The 24044-nt window shown below is 46.8% G+C and overlaps 1 protein-coding gene across 1 annotated transcript in view; it reads left to right on the forward strand.

Annotated features, from left to right (window-relative positions):
• The window catches only part of VWA2 (von Willebrand factor A domain containing 2), a 54475-nt gene that overhangs the window by 16910 nt on the left and 13521 nt on the right, over nucleotides 1–24044 (forward strand). Inside the window, exons 4-11 of the mRNA XM_029911392.1 lie at nucleotides 4138–4247; nucleotides 12031–12225; nucleotides 12748–12881; nucleotides 13826–13958; nucleotides 16409–16464; nucleotides 18189–18296; nucleotides 20824–21405; nucleotides 23218–23769. Of these exons, the coding sequence (XP_029767252.1) occupies nucleotides 4138–4247; nucleotides 12031–12225; nucleotides 12748–12881; nucleotides 13826–13958; nucleotides 16409–16464; nucleotides 18189–18296; nucleotides 20824–21405; nucleotides 23218–23769 (1870 nt within the window). The remainder of the gene's footprint in view (nucleotides 1–4137; nucleotides 4248–12030; nucleotides 12226–12747; nucleotides 12882–13825; nucleotides 13959–16408; nucleotides 16465–18188; nucleotides 18297–20823; nucleotides 21406–23217; nucleotides 23770–24044) is intronic.

The following is a 24044-nucleotide window of genomic DNA, read 5'->3' on the forward strand; positions in this document are numbered from 1 at the left end:
GGCGCTCGGCGGGTGGCGAGGGGTGTCCGGCAGCGCTTTGGGGGGCGGGGGCTGTTCGGTGGCACGGCGCTCGGCGGGGTTTCGGCGGCATGGCACTCGGCGGGGGGTGTTCGGTGGCGCTCCGCGTGGGGTTTCAGCAGCGCGGCGGGGGGCGGAGGTGTTCGGCAGCGCGGCGGGGGGCGGCGGTTGTTCGGCGGCGTGGCGCTCGGCGGGGGCGGTTTCGGCGGCGCGGCACTCGGTGGGGGGGGGTGTTACGGCGGGGCAGCGCTTTTTTTTGCTGCTTGGGGCGGCAAAAAAGTTAGAGCCGGCCCTGCCCAGAATAGGATACGACAAGGTTCTATGAATATGCGGGATCGTATGTATACGTTGTAAATGTTTCAAAGTTTCATTTGGCATTTAAAAACCTGGGACAAGATCTTGCAGACTAAAGGTTACAGCCAGAATTTTTAAAAGTGATTAGTGATTTTTGGATGCCTAAGTTGAGACTAATTAAAAGAGCCTGATTTTTCAGAGGACGGATGCTCAATGCTTTCTGAAAATCGGGCCCCTTGAATTTGTCTCAAGTCAGGCACCCAAAAATCACAAGTGACTTTTGGAAATCCTGGCTGCAGAATTTATCCCAGGGAAGTTAATCAGCCATCTGTATGGATATAAGTGGTTATGAAGCCTGCAGAGGTCCTGTTTGTCCTCTCTCTTTTTAAAAGTATTCTGTATTCCAAAATGAAGGGGTAGAATGGAAGGATTTCACTGCAGGCCATCAACAATGTAGTAAGGTGACTGGTGGCCTACAGACGCCTGCTTGCATAAGTGTCTCAGATTTCCCAGTGGTGTGCGGTATTTGCCAATTGGTTCTGGAACTGTGCCTTTCGTGGCTAACCTTAACACTCAGGAACAGCTGTCATATCCAGCAAAGAACAAGCGAGGAGCTTCCAGTTGGATTTCCTGTCTCTACATGATTAAGAGCGATTTCTCCTTAAGCAACAATTATTGCCCTGTTCTTATGTCCCCACCTCGCCCCCATCCTCTGTGGAGTTCTAGTTTTTTGCTTGACAAGATACCAGGCACTTCCTGTTTCACCAAACACACAGGCACGATCTATCTGCCCGAGAGCTCATGCTACTGTATAGTTGTAGCAGTAGGACAGTGTGCTGTAGGAGCTGATGTCCTGCAGATGACTGGCTGGGCCAGACATTAGAATCCAAGTATCTGGCATTTAGAGGGATCCATCCAGTATAAAATGAATTAAAATGAATGGGAAGGGAAGGGATCCAGCTCAGTTCCTCATTGTTTTCCTTTCTTATTTTTGATGTTGGCTTAAATCAAGGTCTAACTATGGGGTTAGACAACTAGGAAGATTTCCCTTGAAAACTGAAACTGAATATACAGCGATGAAACAGTTTTGACTGTGCATTGTCATAGACCTATGGAAAACCTTACAGCTCCAGCTTTTAGGATTTTTTTTAAACACCCCATGGCCCCTTTTGGGACTTGCATATGTGTATCCCCAGATCTTACCTGCTACCTGGAGGCTCCTGAGACCTTACATGCTTGAATGAACAATAACAGCCTTGCCTAAAATGTTCCGAGGGAAGGTTCGTGCTATCTCCAGCTCCGGTTCCTACCTTGCATACAGTCCCATGTGCCTAGTGTCAAGTCAGATTTGGTAACTGCCTGGAAGAGGTTGACTACTGTTCCTGTCTGTAACGAGGGGAAATGTTAGCTGCACTTGAAATCTGTTCAGGTGACTACTCCACTCCCTCCTAAGGCCAGTCAGACACTGGACAGACTGGGACTAGATGAATGCAAGATAGGAACCCGGTAAAGAAGGAAATAGTGGGACTTAAGGCTTTGCTCCCAGCCATACAATGTAATGCTCTTCTATTTAGTCTACTCCACTCTCTAATCGAGTGACACTGTAGGTATCCAGAAAATAAACCCACCCCTCTATCTCTGTCACTTTCCCATATTGCAGCAGGCCTTAAAGTTAGAGAGACAAAGCCAAATTTCACCACAGAGCCATGTATACATGAGGCTTTCCATAGTTTGCAGAATGCTGGAGGTGGGCGTTGTAGGAATGTGTGTGTCACTTCAATGGACATAAGGTGAGTTGGGTTGAACAGGCCTTTCAGTCAATGGCTTGTCAAAGAGAAGAAAACAGGCACTTACCTCTAGCAAGTAACCACACTGCAGACTTGGGCAAAGTGCGGGAATTCAGGTGCTGGATATCTCAAGTTTAGATGTAGCCTGCTGTCGGTTTTTTTGTCCATTATCCTTCCCTTAGCCCAGTGGCTCTCAACCTATTTATCATTGTGGGCTGCATATGTGGCCCACAATGTGTTATGTGAGCCACATCCAATACTACTAGTATAGCCCTGAGCATGTCACATGGGCAGCAGCTGTGTGCTGATTGGACCACGGGTTGAGAACCACTAACTTAGTCATTGTGATATGTGCTTTCTGCCATCCCTACTTTAGATAAGATACAACATAATATGAACATAAGAATGGCCCTACTGGGTCAGACCAAGGGTCCATCTAGCCCAGTATCCTGTCTTCCGACAGTGGCCAGTGCCAGGTGACCCAGAGGGAATGAACAGAACAGGTAATCATCAAGTGATCCATCCCCTGTCACTCATTCCCAGCTTCTGGCAAACAGAGGCTAGGGACAACATTCCTGTCCATCCTGGCTAATAGCCATTGATGGACCTATCCTCCATTAATTTATCTAGTTCTTTTTTGACTCCTGTTATGGTCTTGGCCTTCACAACATCCTCTGGCAAGGAGTTCCACAGGTTGACTGTGCGTTGTGTGACGAAATACTTCCTTTTATTTGTTTTAAACCTGCTGCCTATTAATTTCCTTTGGTACCCCTAGTTCTTGTCTTATGAGAAGTAGTAAACAACACTTCCTTATCTACTTTCTCTACACACTTTCTCTATATAAAATCAACATCTCAACTACTTGTGGCTGTTAACTCTTACAAGGAGTGTCATGGAATACTTAAGAGAATTAGCCTGGTTGTCGTGGCCAAATTCCAATCCGGTTCATTTACTCTGTCTACCTAAACTTCAGTTGGAAACAGTTTTATTTTTCACTTCCCTATCTAAGGCCTTTGTTTTGTCTTCTTGCTGCTGCTGTACGCCCCCAAGATGGCTGCTTTCAGTGGTGGGGGAGAGATCCCTGCATCCACCACTTGCACAGTGCTTTGGGATGAAAAGTGATGGTATAAATATACACTCAATAATATTATCAGCTCACACTGACCGCTGCTGCCTGCTTTGTGTGGGTAACACTGAGCTGCTGGCAACCCCTCCTGAGGCTCTGAGTGATGTTTGGAAGTGAACTTTGGCCTCATTTATATCCAGGATGGGCCCATAAAGGAGCTTTAGCAGAGGTGGTGGGGAATGTTTCTGCCCTCACAAAATCTTGCCGAGGCAAGAGAAGGGGCTGGAGCAACTGCTGTGACGCAGGGGGATGGGACGGCTGCTGGGGAGCAGGTAGAAACTGTTCTCCTTTCCCCATCTGCTTTCACTTGGCCCATCGTAGCAGCCACGCTAGCTGGGGCAGGGGTGCAGGTACTGCACGGGGGTGACAGAGTATGGCCCCAGCCAGCCAGGAGAGGTGACTCTCCAGCCCAGCCTTCCAGCCACAGCAGGACCCAGTGGAGATATCCAGCCTGGTGGAGGGGGCAGGAGCATATGCACCAGCTGCTGGGGTGGGGGACAGGGCACAGGCACCAGGGCAGAGGGAAGGAGTGTCAGCACACAGGGCAGCAGCTGCTGAGGAGTGAGGGAGGCACGGGGCGCCATCCGCCAAGGAACTGCTGTAGGAATGGCAGTAAGAAATGCCAGGGCTCCTGGAGCTGGCTGCCTCCATGGAACTCAATAGCTCGCCTCACTCCCACTCTTATCCCTCCACCTCCCCCAATCAGAGTGAGCTTCTGCCATCCCCTTCCCCCTCCCTCTCTTCCCCCCACCCCAGCTTCGGAATGTGAGTGAATGGTATTTATTGGAAGGTCTTAGCCAAGAAGGGCAAGGAGAAGAGTGTGATTTATCTTGAAACAATTCAAGGTCCCTAAATCTGTCACATAATCAAAATAATACAACCCTCCTTACGCTATTTAACCTTTTCTTTCAGGTCAGAGTGGGAGTGATACAGTTTAGCTCAACTCCCCAGCTAGAATTCCCCTTGGATTCGTATTTAACCAAGCAGGAAGTAAAGGAGCAAATCAAGAAGATTGTGTTCAAGTAAGTTCTATTAGACAGCCCTATTCTCTTTGAGGGGGTGCACGTTTTTCTGGCAAGGCCTTGTGTCCTGTCCTTCACTGCTGACTAGGAAGGAGTGAACAGGATTCCCTCTAGAGCTCATCAGCTGTGCCTGTTGTAGCCAATGATTTTAGTTTAGTATCAATTTACTGTGTGATATTCTGATTAATCAATTTATGTTACATATATTCATTGTATGTTAATTAGAGTTAATTTGTAGGATTATAAAAGCATAAGATTGATCAATATTTAGAGGAACCAAGTATTAGACATGAGTAAGGGCTAGTCCACACTAACCCCCCACTTCGAACTAAGATACGCAACTTCAGCTACGTTATTCACGTAGCTGAAGTCGAACTATCTTAGTTCGAACTTACCGCAGGTCCACACGCGGCAGGCAGGCTACCCCGTCGACTCCACGTACTCCTCTCGCGGAGCAGGAGTACCAGCATCGACGGCGAGCACTTCCGGGATCGATTTATCGCGTATAGACGTACCCTAAAACAAGCTGAAATGCAAGACCTGTAGGTTGAGGCCTGTAAGACTTTAGCTTAGCTATTTTAGGCCTTGGAGACAAGAAACGATGACATAAGTGACCGAGAAATAACCTGATGCCCTAAGATTATGGGAAAAGAGGTAACAAGTGATAATATTGCAAAAAAATTACCCAGAAGATTATGGTATTTTTATGATCGAATATTAAAGGCACATCTGTCTCAGACGTGTCTTAATCATGGGATACAGGTTTTGCATCAATGCTAATGAGAACAAAGGGAACTTACACAGCCTATAGAAAATTGGGGTCCCTTAAGCTTCCAGGGGACACAGACCAATAAGAGAAAAGAGGGTGGACACTTTTATGGACACACGCAGAATGTAGGTGTAGACAGAATCGCATTATAAAAAGGAGATGCCCAGAATGGGAAAACTGAGCTCCCTCTGGGAGACTCCAGCAAGAACCATCTCTCTACTGATGATCAAGCCATGAGAGACCCATCAGACCCTAACACTGTTGTTAAGGATGTGAGTATAACTATAGTTGTAACTTGTGCATAGGTCTGCATAGAATTTCTATATGCTTTGGTAATCAAACTTTAATTGTAACTTTAATAAAACTTCTAAAAGAGACTAGACTTTGTATTGGTAAATATATGTGTGGTCACTACCTTTGGTCTTTGTGTTCCTAGAGACTCTAAATCTGAAGCAAGTAGCAGAGTTGACTTTCACTCTGTTAAGCTTGAAACTGTAGTCGGCAGAGCCGAACCTATGGTGGCGTAATACCATATTGCAAAATTCACTTTAATTAAAATAAAAGGCTACACTGTCAATCAATTGTAGGGGTTACTCTGGAGAGAGACACTCTCAGTCCCTGCTGGGTTGGCCAGTTAGAATGAAAATTGAATGTGGGGCTCCCATGTGGCAGAGCAGTGGTCTAACACTAAAATGGCCTTTTGAGTCCGTGATTGTGTCTAAGTCCAGATGATTAGTTCCTTTAAGAGCAGTGCCATGAATTCTTGTAGGTCCCCATGAAACTTGAAAGGAAAAGAGGAAGCACTGTAAATTTGACACAGAGATAAAGGTCACGCACAGATTGTAACCACACATGCCATTTTGTTACTTCTTGCACTTCACACAGCTTGTTCCCTGCAACTAGACTTGGTTGGTTTCTATAGTTGTCAGTTTCATTTCTGGTCTTTGTTTCTTATCATATTGCGGTTGGGTTTCCATTTCCACAGTCTTGTCAACCCACGCGTTCAAAAGTCTTGATCAGGCCCCCAGAATCATAAGTTCACCTTAAAAATCATGATTAAAAAAAAAAATTAATAAAAAAGATAAACATCAGGTTCTTGTTGTTTGTCTTCTGGTCTTTGAGTGTTTAGGGTTCATATTTTCAAGTTGTTCTCCCCAGTCACAAGAGATAGTGGGAGCACCTATCCCTGTTGAAGTCAAAGGCAAAACTCCTATTGAATTCAGTAGGCCAAGATTTTGTCCTAGAAACTTACTTTTTAATGAAAGTTGAGATTTTGACGTATTCATGTAGCTCTAGGAAATGGAGCTGGAGTTTCAAAGAAGCCTATGAGTTGAGATTCGTGCTTCTGTCTCCTTCAGGCCTCTGAAAATCCTAGCCTAATGGTATGTCTATGCCATCATACCTAGGGTGACCAGATGGAAAGTGTGAAAAATTGGGACGGGTGAGGGGAAATAGGCTCTAATATAAGAAAAAGCCCTGACTATCGGGACTGTCCCTATAAAATTGGGACATCTTGTCATCCTAATCATACCTATGTCAGTGTAACTGTGCTGGCATAACCCCCTAGTGTAAACACACTGTACCCCAACAAAAAGAGTTTTTCTATCCGTATAGGAACCACCTCCCCGAATATTAGTTACATCAACAGAAGACCTGTTCCATCGACACAACTGTATCTACACTGCATGTTTTGTCAGCATAGATAGATTGGTCAGGGATGTGGTTTTATCACACCCCTGACTGACGTCGTTATGCTGACATTACTTTTAAGTGCAGAATGAGCCTTAAGCTGTAAGAAAGGAAATTGGAGCCGAAATCATCTCCTTTTTAAAAAGTGCTCCTTTCTTTTGTTTGGGTGGAAGGGAAGGTCATATTGAGCCTATGAAAGTAAGTGGGGACAAAATATAGGAGTATCTCCCAGAGGCTGTAGAATTTCAGCAGAAAAGGCATTAGGGTTAAAGGATCAGCTCATTCAATAGCCAAAGTGTCTAAACCAATTCTGAATATGGCCCAGAGTTTGCAAACAAACTCAAGATCCTCTTCAACTTCTTCAAGCGAGCAAAATCTGTTACTTTTTTCAGTGACAACTTAATTATACAGTCTAGAAAACCTTTTGTGTAATGTTCCGGGGGAAGGATAGCAGAGAGATACCAGCTCCTCTTTGGCTATTGTTTCAAAGCCACTGAGAGCAGAGAAAATGAAGCCACATTGGATATCTGGAATTTGGCTTGGCATTGAAAATGTCTTTTAATGATGGCAGATGAATGTTGACAGATCTAACAGAAATAATGGCCTTGCATGTGGCCATTTCATCTAGTTTTAGATGAAAGGCTGAAATATAGGAATGAACAAAATATTATGGATGGATTCCAGCTACCAAGTGAGTTATGGGACTAATAATATGCTTGTTTTATACATAGGAAAGCCTGATTAATAGAGTTTAAGGCCAGAAGAGACCACATATATAACACAGACCATAGAATTTCATAGTTATTTAAGCCTATATCAAGCCTATATTTAGTGGTTCAGCTAAAGCATCTGGGTCAGGAGAGGTTGCCCAGTTACCCAAGCTCACACCAAGATTGGGATTACCCACTGACTTTAACAAAGCAGCGCCAATTTTCACCAGCTGAGACTCTCCCACTATTATGAAGTAGCATTATAATATTTTCAGCCATAGTAACTGTTAGTTCAAGCACCTCAACTGCCTCTGTTGCTGAGTCAGAGCTTGGGACATGTTGCAGAATTTGTTAGATTTTTATGGATGGTTCAAAACACTTAGGGATTGAAATAAATTGATGGCCAGTAGCGTCTGACCAGAGAAGCTGCTGGACAGACTTAACGTAGGTTCTTGAAGTTTGGTTGAAAATAATAGAAAGTTGCGGGGAAGAATGGGTTTATGCATCAGAGAGAAGATAAAAGAAAAGCTCCTGGAATGTGTTACATATAAAAGAAAGAAAGGTATATGGTGAAACAAAGAGACGTAAATGGACTTGAAGAACTTAGGAGCTCTGAGCATGCATGTGATCAAATACTATATATCAAGAAATTCAGTCGTTATTAAAATAGAGAATCATTCAAACAAATTAAAAGTGATTTGGAAGCACAGAGTTGTGTGTGTGTGTGTGTGTGTGTGTGTGAGAGAGAGGCCGTGTGTGTTACCATATATATATGAAGAAGAACATCATGCCTCAAAGAAAGAATTGACATTTGCAATCTAGCTGCCCTTAATTGCTTTGAATTGAAGTAAAAGCAATACTAAAAGGCAATACAGGAAAAGATTTATGTTGAAACTCCTCAGCCAAGATTAGAAAACAGATGGAAATGTCTCTTCGGATAGAGAGGCTTAATTAGCCAAAGGGCTCAAGGTGGTCTGGGCTTACTCTGATATCAAATGTTGAATCAAGGATGGCAGGTTACAGAACTCTTGGCTTATATAGTCCGCAGGAGGATGGGGGCAGGAAATTTGTGGCTTATCTGGATATAGTTGTTGGAAGTAACACATGACAAATGTTAAACCCTAAAAAATAAGGGTAAATGTTAAAGGGGCCAGGGTTAAAATAAAGGTTTGGTGTCAATACATGGTGGGTCTGCAGTATCAACTCCCCTAGTTTTTACACTCGACTAATTGGGTAGTTCTCATTCAGAGTAGTACGTAGGACTGAGGCCCTCACTTGTAAACTCCTCAGGAAAAGGACCATGTCACCTTCTGCCTGTCAGTGCCCGCGCAAGGAACCCAGTGCTGACTGGGGGTTCTCTCGATGCTACTCTAATAGAAGGCTGAGATTTTTCAAGGCCACCTAATGGAAATTACGTGTCCAAATCCCTTCGAATTAAACAGCTCCTCTATAGCTCAAGTTGGGCAGCTGAAACTGAGGCACCCAAAATTACGGATCCCTTTGGAATATACAGTCCTCTTCACACAGGAAGTCTGTCTGTGGCCAGGCCAGAAATAGAAGCCTGCCATAGCTGTGCCTTAACAGCATTTAGTATTTATGTCTTTGTACTGCGGAAGTGTCTCAGAGCCACAGTCCTGGATCAGACCCCATTCATAGAATCCTAGAAGTGTAGAACTGGAAGGGATCTTGAGAGGTCATCTAGTCCAGACCCCTGCACTCAAGGCAGGACTAAGTATTATCTAAACCATCCCTGACAGGGGCTTGTCTAATCTGCTCTTAAAAACCTCCAGTAACAGAGATTCAACAACCTCCCTAGGCAATTTATTCCAGTGCTTAACTATCCTGACAGGAAGTTTTTCCTAATGTCCAACCTAAACCACTCTTGCTGCAATTTAAGCCAATTGCTTCTTATCCTATCCTCAGAGGTTAACAAGAACAATTTTCCTCCCTCCTCCTTGTAACAACCTTTTCTGTATTTGAAAACTGTTATCATGTCCCCTGTCCACTTTCTCTTCTCTAGACTAAACATTGTGCTAGGCTGTGTGTACACGCGAACAAAAAGATGGCCCCTACCCCCAAAGAGCTTACAAACTAAGACAAGAGACAACATGTGGATAGAGGTGGGAGAGCCCAAGGAAACAACTACAAGGCCTTCCTTCCTTCCTTCCCCAGAGCTGTGCTGTATAGAATTGTACATTTGTGTTTTTCCTACAATTTTACATAGTATTTTATTCACTTTCTCTGTCCCTCAAGCTGCCTGTGATGTGGTGTGAATTAGACTGGAGAGCTATCCGGTAAAAGTGCATTGTTTAATACCCAATAAGGAATTAAGTCTTATCATTACAGTTAGAATTGTATAACTGTAACAGTCTTACAGCTAACTGTGCGTGTTGCCAGATACTGGGGAAGGAGATGGAAAATATGGATTCTTATTCTGTATTTAAATAGCAGGCAGCCGTTTACAGCACCGACACTATAGACTTTTATTGTTAGCAGTTGTAGAGCAGCTGCAAGACTCATAGGCTCTGTCATTCTCTAGTACTTAACAACTATCCAGTTTTATAAAGTAATTTATATCACTGGTGGAATGTACAACCCATTGGCACTTGTGTGGGTACAGATTTAGTTGGGTACTGGAGAAATGATAGTCCGTGTTAAAATAATTGCTTTCTACCACATTAGCATGGCCAATAGGTATTCCCATTCCAGCCTCAGAATATCATGACTGCCAAAATATTCAGTTACTTGACTCTTTGCTGCAAGTGCATCTCCAAGAACTCCATTTATGGATCAGTCCCTGAATTAGACATGGAGGAAAGAAGAACACAGAGGGAGCGGGGCTTTGTGCTTCAGGCATTTCACTAAGAGTCACACAACATGGGTTAAGTTCCCAGATCTGCCTGTGTGACCTTTGCCCTCACATGACCTGCTCAGTGTTCAGGAGCACTCGGGGCCAGACTTTCAAATGCTTAGCACCCAAAGTTAGGGCCGGATTTTCATAAGGACTCATCATTTCTATAGACACCAAATAAGGGCCTGGCTCTAAGAAGTGCTTATGGACAGATTTTTGAAAAACCCCAGCCGAGATCTTCATCTCTTGGAGCTCCTTTGAAAATCTGACCCTTAATCTCTCTGCCTTGATTCCCCATCTGTAAAATGGGGATAATAGTACTTCCCTTCTCCCACCCTTTGCCTGGTCTATTTAGACTATAAGCTCTTCAGGGAAGAGACTCTCTAACTATATGTTTGTACAGCACCTAGCACAATGGGATCCCAATCTCCGCCACGGCCTCTAGCTGCTACTGTCAGACAAATAATAATAATGTGATGAAACAGTGTCCCATGATTAGAGTATGTTCGTGTCAGAGACAAAAACGAAGTGAAGTTGATAATTTGTGCCAATTTAAAATGGTTGCAGGCTTGACCCCTTCTCCAGTCAGGAAAGCGCCTGTGGCAGTGGCCAGATAATTGAATTCTAAAACAGATTGGGATACTTGGGGCTGCTTATTTGCATATTAATACCCAGAATGCTTTTCCAGCTTTGAGCTGCAGCTACACAGCTGTGCTGTACTAGCTGGAATCATGGATGGCTTTTCCCCACCTTTACCTTCCTAACCTCACTGGTTTAATTTATTGTGAAATCCAGGTGAACTGCCTCGCTCTTTGTTCATCATTAATTGAAAAGGAAGGCTAAATAAAGAGTGCCTTGTATTCTCCCTTCATCAGTTTCCAGGGATACACTCCGAAGTCCTTTGGGATTTGCATTTTTGGGGGGTTTATTACTGACGAACAAATGGCATTCTGTGGAAAATCAAATTAACCAAAGATTAACAAGAAAGAGAAGGGACTGTGCCTCTGGGCACAGCTGAATTGCCAGCCCTTAATTAAGAAACATTCTCCAAAACAAACAGTGAGTTGCCATGCACAGCCTCCCTATCCTCTAGGCATCTAGCTATAGTTCTAGTCTAAAGAAATGCACTAAGGTTTTGCTCTCTGTAAGGGGCTTGTACCTGCAGTATAAAATTTATACCCATTGGAAAGCAAGATGTTTGAGGTGTTCATATTTTCACAGACACTGTACGTAGGACTGGCAAATGGAAGATTTCATTGTTAATCAGCTCCCCCATACAGGGGCAGTGTAGCTCTCAAAGCACTTTGTAAAGAAAGGTCAGCCTCATTGGGAAACTGAGGTATACACCATTGACGTGACTTGCCTAAGGTCACAGAGGGGGGAATTGAACCCAAGCCTCCCAGGTCCTAACCCAGTGCCCTCTCCACTGGACCATGCTGATTGATATAGTCCAGCCTTCTCTTAAATACATAAGTTACCATGAGTCTTTTGTTGAAAGCAGCCATCCCATTATTGCATCTGTGGATATTTTTCTCAAGGCATGTCTGCACCTATGGGGTGGGGAGGAAGAGTCAAAGGAAGAGAAGCTGTCAACTAATAGCAGGAAGGTGGTGACAGTTACAGAATTAGACGCATCACTATGTGCAGAAGGGCCCTAGACTTGGTGCTACCAGAGAGCAGGCAGCAGGGAATGGGAAGAAAGCAAAAGGGAGTCGGACACTTGTCCTCGAACCTCTTCTTTCAATTTTCTCTTGATTGTTTCAGAGGCGGGAGCACAGAAACGGGGCTCGCGCTGAAATACATTCTCCGGAAAGGTTTCCCTGGTGGCAGAAATTCCTCTGTCCCTGAAATCCTGATCGTCCTCTCGGACGGGAAATCACAAGGCAATGTAGCAATACCCGCTAAGCAGCTGAAGGACAGGGGCACCACAGTATTTGCTGTGGGAGTCAAGTTTCCAAGGTAGGAAATTGTCTTGTGGGGGGGCAGGGAGTGGTGCACTGCTAACAGGCTAGCCATTGCCTTCAGCATCTAAGTCCCCTGAGCAAGACCAAGTGGGTGAGAGGCAATTACAGAGTTGGAGGTGTGATTTGGGGAGGGACACAGAGGTGCTGGGAGTGAAGTGGTTTCCATCATATTCAGTTTGGTTTAATGGCTCTCAGCACCCCCCACTATACAAATTATTCAAGCCTCCCTGGAGGGATATGAATGTGGAGCAGGAAGTCATTTTGTGACCGGGGTCAGAGAGAAAGAAGGGCGCTTGGAGAGAGAAGTGCTCTGTTAGGAACAGGTCTTTAGAAATGTCAATGGATTTTTAAGAGAAGATACACTGGGATCCTGTGTGGACATAAAGCTACATCGCTAGTAGTTCTGAGTGCTTGTTCTTTTTAATGCCCATCCAGGAAAATAACTGTGACTGCAAAGGGACTGTTCCTGTTCTTTAATGCTAGGAGATTGTATTAACAAGTCCTGTCACCTGTGCAGGTGGGAGGAGCTGCACACGCTGGCCAGTGAACCAACTGAGCAGCATGTGCTGTTTGCTGAACATGTGGATGATGCTGCCAATGGCCTGTATAGCACCCTCACCAGCTCTACTGTCTGCAGTGCTGTCTCTCCAGGTAACTCTACGCCACCGTGGTGCATGTTTACTGATGACTGTCCTACCTTTCACTTCTGTATGGGGATTGTCAGCTTGGCCTTTCACTTCCAGAGCTTCTCTCCGAAGCTGGCACCTCTAATGCTGCTGACAGGGTGGCACGGTCTATCCCTTTGTGAGAGGTGGTCTTCTCTGTTTAGAGGAAAGAAATAGAGGCTGTTGAGAGGTTAGCATCAATCAAAAGATGACTTCAAGGCAGAGCCACACCTTTGTGTGTGCTGCCCAAACCCCAAGGCCTGCCCAAACCCCAGGGACTGTGTGGGAGAGAGGATGGTCCAGTGATCAGTGAGCTCTCCTAGTTCTTAGGAGACCTGAGTTTGAGTCCTTGCTATGCCACAGTCTGACTGTATGATCTTGGTCAAGTCACTTAGTCTCTCTGTACCTCAGTCCCCCCATTTAAAATGGGGATAATTCCTACCTCAAAGGGGTTTTGAGGATAAATACATTAAAGACAGTGAGCCACTCAGATATACAGTAGTGGGGGTCATATAAATACCTAAGATAGATGAGAGGTGAAAATCCCCTAAGAACCACATGTGATCTTGTAAGTCACATTGCTTAATCCAATACTGGAAGGTGCTTAGATGCTACAGTGATGAGGGTGGTATAGGAAGCGATGGAGAACATGGGTGGATTTGGTGGTTGCAGGTATTGGGCCAGAACAAAACAGACTAAAGAAGCTGCTCCCAGGAATTCAGTAAAGGGCTGACCTGCCCACCAGCAGCACATTTACTTGTTTTGGGGCATCACTGAGGGACTTGTCGAAAAGCTGCAATGAACTCTCTTTGCTGGACAATGAGACGAGCTGTTGACTGAGCAATATCCCAGCTGTGTCAGCTCCCGCTCCCAGACAGCTTCACTTGCAGACAAATGCACCAGCTATTTTGTGTGTGCTCTTTGTGCCAGGTTGCAAGATTGAATCTCACCCTTGCGAACGCAAGACACTGGAGACCGTGAAAGAGCTGGCTGGGAACTATATGTGTTGGAAAGGGTCAAAGAGACCCAATGCAGTGCATACATCTCTCTGCCCGTTTTACAGGTAAGTCAGCCAGCCTGCTCTCTTGAAGTTAGTAGTACACACAGAGTGAGAGCACAGACACATCCATTGTTGGGTACGATGACTTGGGTTTATGATTTACTGTAACTTTATATTAATATTTATATTACAACAGCACCTAGTGGCCCCAGCTGAGGTTGGGACAGGCTCTGTACATATACATAGTAAGAGACAGTCTGTGCCCTGAAGAACATGCAATCTAAGCAATGGGTGAGAGAGGAAACTGAGGCATGGAGAGGCAAAGTGACTTGCCCAAGGTCACCCAGTGGGTCAGTGGCAGAGCCAGGGATAGACCCCAGATTTCCTTGTCACTGGACCATCCTGCCTGTTATGTAAACAGCCTCATTTATGTATTTCACACAATTCTCATTTGTGCAACACTTGCTTATAGTCTATACAATAAAGAGAGTGGATAAAACCCAGACACTGTGTTGACCCTGAAGCAGAGAAGTCCTTTTATCCATGTGTAGTGGACCTGAGAGTCCTGGGAGACTCTGGCCTATGGAGAGGCTTCAATAGCTGTCTGAAAACAACTCCCACTCATACTGAAGCAAATATTAAGCAGCTAGGTTGCAAACAGAGAGGTATATTCTCAGGTCAGTGGCAGTGAGTTGCACAAGGAAATCCCTCTCACGCTGAGGTGAGGATGTATCTGAAAGATTGTGAAGCTTGTCAGATCCTTAACGAAATCCAATGCCTTCTAAAAGCTTCATTACTGTAGTTTGTACAATAAGTGAAATCATTTTAAGGTGACCTGCAAAGGAAAATGTAGGTTTGTGCTCTTTGTTTGTTTGTTTGTCTGATGTATAAAGAGAGCCTGAATGGGAGGGAGGTAGAAGGGGAGGAATCGTTGGTGTTTTTTCCCTGGCTTGTTTTTTATACTAGAAATTCCGGTCTAGTCTACCCTGGAAAACATTGGGAAACTAGTAGGATTATGACATCAGATACCAAGGAAATGAAACTTGACTCATTGAGCTGGGAATCTATTTGTATTCAGGCTCTCCAAAATCTCAGATTTATTTGACTCCAAATGTCTAACAAACCCCTGGAAGGAAAGATCTGTTAAAGAGTGAGCATCCTTTCCTCTTCAATTAAGGACTGAGAAATGCCACACTACACTTCTCTAAGCCCCAGTGAGTCCTCCAGGGAAGACTAGACTTGACAAGGCTGATATTTCTAAAGTTTAAAAAAAAAAAATTGGGAATCCATCCACCTTTTAAAACAAAACTCTCCTACCCCCTTGCATGTTCTAAATAAGGCTACGTTTTAGTCATGGGTATTTTTAGTAAAAGTCATGGACAGGTCACGGGCAATAAACCAAAATTCACAGCCTGTGACCTGTCCATGACTTGTACTATATACCCCTAACTAAAACTTGGGCCGGGGTGCTCCAGAGGGGGTCCCGGGTCCCCCAAGGGTGCTGGGGGCTGCGCAGTGGTGCACGGCCCAGGACTCCTGCTGATGCTGGAGGGGGGTGAAGGGGCTGGCAGGCTGGAGGGGAACCGCAGCCAATGGGAGCTGCGAGTGTGGTATCTGCAAGCACAGGCAGCGCACAGAACCCCCTGGCCCTTCCGCCTAGGAGCTGCAGGGATATGCCAGCCGCTTCCGGGGGAGACCCCCCGTCCCCCAAGTTAAGCACTGCCCCACAACCCAACCCCTTGACCCAGCCCTGAGCCCCCTCCCACAACCAAACTTCTGCTGCTGTTCGGGCACCCCTGAGCCAGCCGCACCAGCCCCTGCAAGAGTCACAGAGGTTACAGAAAGTCACAGAATCCGTGACTGACACGCAGCCTTAGTTATAAACAAGCAAAAAAAGGACAGAAATATCATTTATTTTTCCCTTCCAGGTCACCTTTAAGATGAAATAAATGGTTTCAAAAACCTGATCAATTCACTCATTGATATCATGTGGAGGGATTCTTAGGGATCAAGAATTGCTTCCTAATCCAGCCCTGGCTCTCATATTAACTGGTCAAGTTAGAGCTGGTTGGAAACCAGAGTTTCCATTTCATGGGAAATTGCAACATTTCAACCTTTGTTTTTATTCGGATTCAGAACAAAAAGTTGATATTTCCCACAGAATGAAAAGTCCAATAAATGTCAATTCAGAACTATTGAAATATTTGGTATTGTAAAAATATTATAATATCACATATTTTAATTCAGCCTATAAAATAGTTAGTAGTATAAACAAAGTGAAGCAAATTGGTAGTCAAAATAATTTTTTGCAACTTTTTCACATCAAATTTTAATTCGGTCAGAAATCGATCTGTTCCCATGAAATGTTTCAATTTTGACAAAACTGCATTTTTTGAGGGAAAACTCATTTGTCAAGAACTTTGACGAAATGGTTAGCCTTGCAAATGCCTTGTTAATCTTTTAAATACTTGGTCAGTCCAATTTCATATTTTGTATCAATCTTTCTATCTTAGTTGGAAAAGAGTCTTGATAAAACACCCGGCCAGATGCTACCGAACTACATGCCCAGGTAGGACATGATCTTTCTGAAAAATCTCATTTACAGTCTAAGAAAAAAAAGTGAACTAAACTCAGGTGATTATTTTTAAACCACATTCAGTTCCTCAGCAAGGATCAGAAAAGCAGGGATCATAATTCTTAATGGGTGTTAGTGAGGAATTGACCCTTTACCAGTCTTTCCTTAACCACTAAAGAAAGGAGTGAGATGTCTTGTTTCCCTCATGTTCTTGACCATGAAATCATTCTGCTGGCTTAAAACAGTTACCCTTCAGTCTCTCCCTTCACTCCTGGAGGAGCTGGTTCACCTTTAATTAATCTGAAATTCTTCACGTTCTTGTTTGCTGATAGTAATTCGGGAATGGTGCGATTCTATTGTCATCACCTGCATAAGCCAGCAAGAAATAGTGTCCAAGTATTGCATTAATTTGGAGATTGCATTGCTACCAACGTGGAACGTTTCTGCTCAAGTTGTAGTTGAGTGAGATGCCTTCAGCCATGTAATTTGGAACCATCAGGAGTATCATTCATGTAAGACTTCAGAGTTGTAGCCATGTTAGTCTGTATCAGCAAAAACAATGAGGAGTCCTTGTGGCACCTTTAAGGTGCCACAAGGACTCCTCGTTGTTTTTTCATTCATTTAGGAGGGAACCTGACACTTAGTAGTTGTGTAACTGTGGTTGTGTGGGAATAGCTACTCTGGTTGATTTACCAATATGACTCAGTGGTTCAAAGCCTGGAGTGACCTGATTGCTTTATTTTTCCTTGAATGCCCTTTGAAAATACATCCTCATCATTTAAGCCCCCTGACTCGGAAGGGAAATGGAGATTCCTCGATCTAGCAAAATTTGTATGTGCTGCGCAAGCAATGCAGTAAATTCTGGAGGAAAGGGTAGGATTTGAAAATGAAACGGATAGCTCCCAAATTACTGTTCTGATACTGTCAATGTATGGTGTCACCATGCCGTGCTACGGGGACACGCCATAAATACAGCCCAGCAGATGAAACGTTCAGTGATGGAGTGTTTTGAACTGCTTGCATTCACTATTTCTCATGGTAGCTTTTGAGCAAAAAGCGTTGTAAGCCACTCCCCAGAACCATAAGTGCTGAATATGCACCATATGGTCCAAAAGGAATCTGAACAGAATGGGCCAGATTCTAATCTCTTTTCTGCTGGTGTGAATCTGGAGGAACTGCACTGATTTCAATAGTTACTTCAGATTTACACCAGTGTAACTCCAGTGGAGTTACTCCAGCATTTCCCTGATTTAAGTGAGTTCACTCCACAGCAATTCAAGTGCAAGGTGGCAAACCACACTTAGGAATGGACAGCTTTGCAGAACCGACACTGAATTGTAATGTGGTCTTACAAAACCGTGTTTACAAAGAGTCGGCTTTTTTAAACAGTTGGAGCTGCCCATGTCAAGAATGGATTCATTCAAGTGTAAATAAGTTAAATTTAAGAAATTACTGAGTTCTGCTAATGGGGTGTATCTTTGTACATTATTAATACTCAAGCAACGCTACACAGACATCACAGCCTTACTTAACTGTGCTTTACTTGAGTAGAGACCTTTCTGCAAAGTGAGGGAAAATTCCCTTCCAACTGCCCTAGAGCCCATCTGACTCTGCGTACGCTCAAAACACTTACGGCTAATCTACTGTGTAGCATGACTGTATCTTCTCTCTGGGCCCAACCCAGGCGCTCTCCTTCTCCTTATGTGGTGCCTTTGCAGATCCCTGCGATTCCCAGCCTTGTCACAATGGAGGCACGTGCGTTCCAGAGGGATTAGAAAGGTACCACTGTGTGTGTCCTGTTGGATTTGGAGGAGATGCCAGCTGCGGTATGTTGGGTCTAAGCCTGGTCCACTGGTGCCGTGTTAGCTCTTGAATCTGTTGACTGGGACCATCCCTCTGCACCTGCCTTCCTGTAACAGCCCTGGTATACAATTATAATGCAGTTTGCTGGATGGGGTTGAGGCTAACCACTGCCTTTTAAACCCTGCTCCAAGGCCTGAGTTTGTTTTCCTACCGCTTGATACAGGGCTGTAGGGCTGTCAGTGACTGGGACTTGCTGCCTAGTGCTACCTGAACTGGTGCTAACTGAGGACGTTCAGCTTTATCTGCTTTTCCAGGGGATGATCCTGCCCGCTTGCTCCTCAGAGCCCCTGTGGCTGCAGAAGGCACCAAGAAAGGAGTCCCACCAGTGGTGCCAATTGAGATATTTCCGGGAGGTGGCAAATTCCGGTCCTTCCCTCCCCCCCCCCCCCCCCCCCCCCCCCCCCCCCCCCGCCCCTCATAAGAACCCTGTTCTGGTCCCTGCTTGCCTCTTCCTGCCCCTCTCCCCCGAGTCTCCCTCAGCTAGGGAGTGTCTCCTCTCTCTTACCCACACCGTGCATGAGCCTCTACCACCAGGAGTCGGGTCTCGGTGGACTCCCCTGCACTCTGTGCTACAAGCACAGACTCCCCCGTGTGCTAGGTCACAACTCCATTTGGCCTGGCCGCCTCCCCATCTGTCAGGAGGGGCAGCTGGGTCAAATTTCATTGGCACTGCGACCACGCAGCCTGAACAGTGTGCTCCAGCAGCAGCTGTACTGGTTTTGTACATTGCATTGAAGTGGTCTAGCCATGCTGCTCACCCCCTGTCCCCCAAACTTTGCCTATGCAACTTTGATCAAGTGCAAAAATCTGTGTGTGTGTGTGTGGGGGGGGGCATTTGCCATTCTCTCCCCCCCTTCCATCCAGTAGGTGTCAGAGTCCCACTGTATTCAGAAGCCTCCGTGAACTTGGTCTACAGCAGGGGTGGGCAAACTACGGCCTGGGGGCCGCATCCAGCCCTCCAGAGTTTTAATCCGGCCCTCGAGCTCCCGCCGGGGAGCGGGGTCCAGGGCTTGCCCCACTCTGCGCAGCTCCTGGAAACAGCGGCATATCCCCCCTCTGGCTTCTACACGTAGCAGCAGCCAGGGGGCTCCACACGCTGCCCCCACCCCAAGCACTGCCCCCGCAGCTCCCATTGGCCGGGAACCACGGCCAATGGGAGCTGCAGGGGCGGCGTTTGCAGACGGAGAAGCACGCAGAGCTGTCTGACTGCACCTCCGCGTAGGAGTCGGGGGGGACATGCAGCTGCTTCTGGGAGCTCCTTAAGGTAAGCGCCACCCAGAGCATGCACCCCTGACCCCCTCCTGCACCCCAACCCCCTGCCCCAGCCCTGATCCCCCTCCTGCCCTCCTAACCTTTCGGTCCCAGCCCAGAGCACTCCACTGCACCCCCTCATCCCCAGCTCCACCCCAGAGTCTGCACCCCCAGCCAGAGCCCGCACCCCCACACACACCCCCAACCCCCAATTTCATGAGCATTCATGTCCCGCCATACAATTTCCATACCCAGATGTGGCCCTCGGGCCAAAAGGTTTGCCCACCCCTCATCTACAGCCTCATCTCAGCATGCAGGGAGATCTGGAAGCAGGGCATGAGAAGTGGATCCTGCTGAAGGAGGGGAACAGCTGAAGTACCTGTGCCTTGGCTCCCCGCTCTTTCCCTCCCCTCCCTCAGACCCCTGCAGAACTTCCCTGCACATATGGGCCGGGGATTAATGATTCTGGGTACCCAACTCGAGAAACCTCAAAGGAGCCCGATTCTCAGAAAATGCAGAGCGCCCACCCCTTTAAAGCATCTCAAGTTGTATCAAAAGATGCCCTAGCCACTGGCTGACTTCCTGCAACATATTCCTCAGCCCCTTGAGGTTTTTGTGGCATCCTACCAAAGTGAATGGTATCCTGAGGCATGATTCTCCTACTGTACAAAACATGTTGCCCAACAAATTGTTTTGTTTTCTTGACCGAGAGGCATAGGCACCGACTTCTTCTGGCGCCGGTGGGTGCTCGACTCCCCTCTGCCCCCGGCCTCGCCCCGACTCCACCCCTGCCCCCTCCCACCCCCATTCCAACCCCTTCCCCAAAGTCTCCGCCGCCTCCCTGCCTCTATTCGACTCCTTTCCCAAATCCCCGCTCCGGCCCGCCCCCTTCCCTGAGCGCTCCACGTTCCCGCTCCTCTCCCTTCCCTCCCGGAGCTTGCTACAGCTGTTTGGCGGTGGCAAGCGCTGGGAGGGAGGGGGGAGCGGAGACGCGGTGCACTCAGGGGAGGAGGCGGTGAGGCGGGGGGGACCGGGGAGCTTGGCTGCCGGTGGGTACAGAACACCCACTAATTTTTCCCCATGGGTGCTCCAGCCCCGGAGCACCCCCGGCGGCGCCTATGCAGAGAGGCTCTGGGGTGCATTCTCTCTCCTTCAGATCATTGGGATTGCAGGAGACCCACATGATGCGCTTGCTTATTTTTTGCATTACATGCAGTTACTCACTTCCTTTGCTTTCAGCACCGAAGCTGAGTCTGGAGTGCAGCGTGGATCTTCTTTTCCTGGTGGACAGCTCATCTGGTACCACCTTGGAGGGATTCCTGCGCTACAAGGCCTTCCTGAAAAGGTTCATTCGGGCAGTGTTGAGCAAAGACTCCCCAGCAAACGTCGGAGTGGCCCAGTACAGCAATGATGTCCAGATCCCCATCAAAGTGGGCGAGTACAAGGACGTGCTCAGTCTCATGAAGAGCGTTGACACCATGCATTTCAGCGGAGGGGGAACCTTCACCGGCAAAGCCCTTCGGTATGTCACGCAGCATGGCTTTAAGAGTGCTCCGGCCTTCGCAGACATTCACGACGATCTCCCGCGTGTGGTTGTCTTGCTCACGGATTCAGAGGCCCAGGATCCTGTGGTAGAAGCAGCTAAATATACCAGAGGCAGAGGGCTCTTCCTAATTGGCGTGGGCAGCGACTTCTTAAGAGCAGAGCTGGACGACGTGACTGGGAATCCAAAGCGGACAGTTGTCTATTCCAACCCCCAGGATCTGTTCAACAAGATCCCTGAGCTGCAGGAAAAAATCTGCAGCGTAGACAGTCCTCAAGGTAAGGCCTTGGCTATAGATTGTAGTGCACTGACGGAGTCACTGCTCAGGGGAGTTCAAGATTTAAGGAGCAGGGTGGTTAAAAGAATGAATTTCATTTCCCCCAAACAACAGTGGTAGGGAATCCAGTGATACTGATCCAGAATACTGAGCACTCCCCGGACCTTGAGAGCTAGCTTATGTCCGGGTCTAGAGAGACTGAAATCACAGAACCTCTCCCATGCAAAGACCAGGCACCACAGCTGCCCTTGCAGCTGGGGACCATAAAGACTGCTGCTTCCTCGTGCACCCATAGGCACAAATCACTCAAAAAATGGTAAGGAGGGGTTATGGTCCACTCCTGACTTCTGTACCAGCCCAGAGAGCTGGCTAGCCTGTGGGCTAGTGGTTTGGGAGGGCTCGTATGTGTCAAGTATTATGTGCTGCTGAAAGGGGTACATTGCAACGTGTGCACTCTCTATCTGCAGTGAGGTTAGGGGGAGGTAATGCAGCCCCTAAGGCACCATCCAAACTTCATCTGGGGCTCTGCAGCTCTAGTCTGCCCCCCACTTGTGGGCCTGGAAGCTGGTGAACTATTTCACTGGTGGGTGCACTAAAGAACGCTCTCCAGTCACAGGCTTTCACTCCCTTTTCTTCAGAGACTCAATGTTAGTCCTTCAAAATAAAACTGTTTAACACACGTTCGACATCTCAACTGTGAACTTTCCCTCTGATCCAGACCCTTCTGCAGGAGCATATTTACTCCCTACATCTACCTGGGCATCAAGGCAAGCCTCTCTGCTCCCTTCTCCTTCCTAGCATGCTCCCTGCAGGATTATGGTCCACAGGCTGTCTGCCTGGGAGCCACATATAACCTGGGATATTTCCACTGCTTCAGAGACTCCCGTAGGAGCCTTCCCTGCTCCCTGCAGTTCTCTAGCTCAAATGAGCTATTTGCTGCCTGTTAAGAGGACTAGGTGATCTCCAAGGTATCACCTGATTCCTGGCTTCACTGCTTTAGGGGGGGGGGGGGGCAGCTCATCAGACACAGGTGAGGCTGAGTCCATCTCGTCTTAAAAGTGTTGGCCACTCTGTGACAGGGCCTTAACAGCACAGTGTAGCCATAAGTAATTAATCCTTCTAAAACCCCTCGGAGTGAAGGAAGTCAGAATTCTGATCTCCATTTTGTGGATGGGGTAACTGAGGCACAGAGAAGGTATGTATCTTGCCCAAAGCTTCCCAGGGCGTCATTGTCAGAGCCTAGAGCAAACCCAAGTGTCCTGGTTCCTCCAATTATGGGCTCAGACCACAGGGCCAAGCCTCTGACTGAAAAAGGAATAGCCCTGGTACATAGAGACAGAAGGTGCGTGAGGTAATGTCTTTTATGGGACTAACTTCTCTTGGTGAACGAGACAAGCTTTCGGGCTTTGTCACACCTGGGAAAGGTACTCAGGTAGTCACAGCTAAATACGAGGTAGAACAGGTTGATTAGCATAAGTAGTTAACACATACAGTAAGAGACCATTCAAGGTGAAGGATTTGGCTCAGAGCAGTGTAACAAGTGAAAAGAAACTAGAAATATAATCTAATGCAGTAGTGCTCGTGGTGATTGTATAGCTGGGGATTATCTTCTCTAGCTGCTCATTTTGAGGGGGCTGTAAATTCCTGTAATAACGAATTGTAAATTGCAATCTGCCATTCCTCATAATGCTGCAGTTCATTACCGCTCAGTAGTGATGTGTTTGCCTAAAGCAGAACCAGGTGGCTCCTTTGCTTTGCTCGGTCAGTAATGACTATATTCTGAAAGGCTTAAAGTTTGCTCTCTCCTTTCCAGGCTGCCAGTCCCAGTCTCTGGATCTGGTTTTCGCCTTGGATGCCTCAGCTGGAGTTGGCCGGGAGAACTTTCTGTGGCTGAGGCACTTTGTCAGTAGCAGCTCTCTGCAGTTCAATATCAATCGGGATGTCACCCAGATAGGCCTTGTGGTCTACGGCAGCCGGGCTCGCACTGCGTTCGCCCTGGACGCGCATGTCACCAGCTCAGCTCTCCTGCAGGCCATCAGCCAGGTGCCTTTCCTTGGTGGCTCGGCCTCCACGGGCAGAGCCTTGCTGCACATTCATGATGACGTCATGACTGTTCCAAAAGGGGCGAGGCCTGGGGTGAGCAAGGCCGTGGTGGTGATCACAGATGGGAGCGGCATCGAGGATGCAGTTGTTCCAGCTCAGCAGCTGCGGAGCAACGGCGTGTCGGTGTTTCTTGTTGGGATTGGGGGTGTACGGAGGGACACGCTGCTGAGGATTGCCGGTTCTCCCAACTACCTGATACACGTTTCATCTTATGATGATCTGCGCAATTACAAAGACTTTATCATTGAAAGAATATGTGAAGGTGAGATGGCTTTTGGCCTCCCATTCTCAGTTCCTACGGTGTAGCCACTCGCTGCACCCAGAAACCAGCTGTTAGAAGCCTTATAAAACAGACCCACACAAGGATCTCACTGAGCCCCAGTCCATGAGGTATGGTTTGGCTAGTTTGCCAGTGGTGGTTGCCTGTTGTAATCCTACCTGGGTTAAATCAGCTTCACTCTGTGTGCTGGAGGCACAAGAGAGTTTAAATCTAGCTTTAAATGTGTAGGATGTCACATACTACATACATTGCAAGGT

The sequence above is a fragment of the Terrapene carolina genome, unplaced genomic scaffold, assembly GCF_002925995.2.
Source record: "Terrapene carolina triunguis isolate 2854851 unplaced genomic scaffold, T_m_triunguis-2.0 Scaffold95, whole genome shotgun sequence".
Lineage (NCBI taxonomy): Eukaryota > Metazoa > Chordata > Testudines > Emydidae > Terrapene > Terrapene triunguis.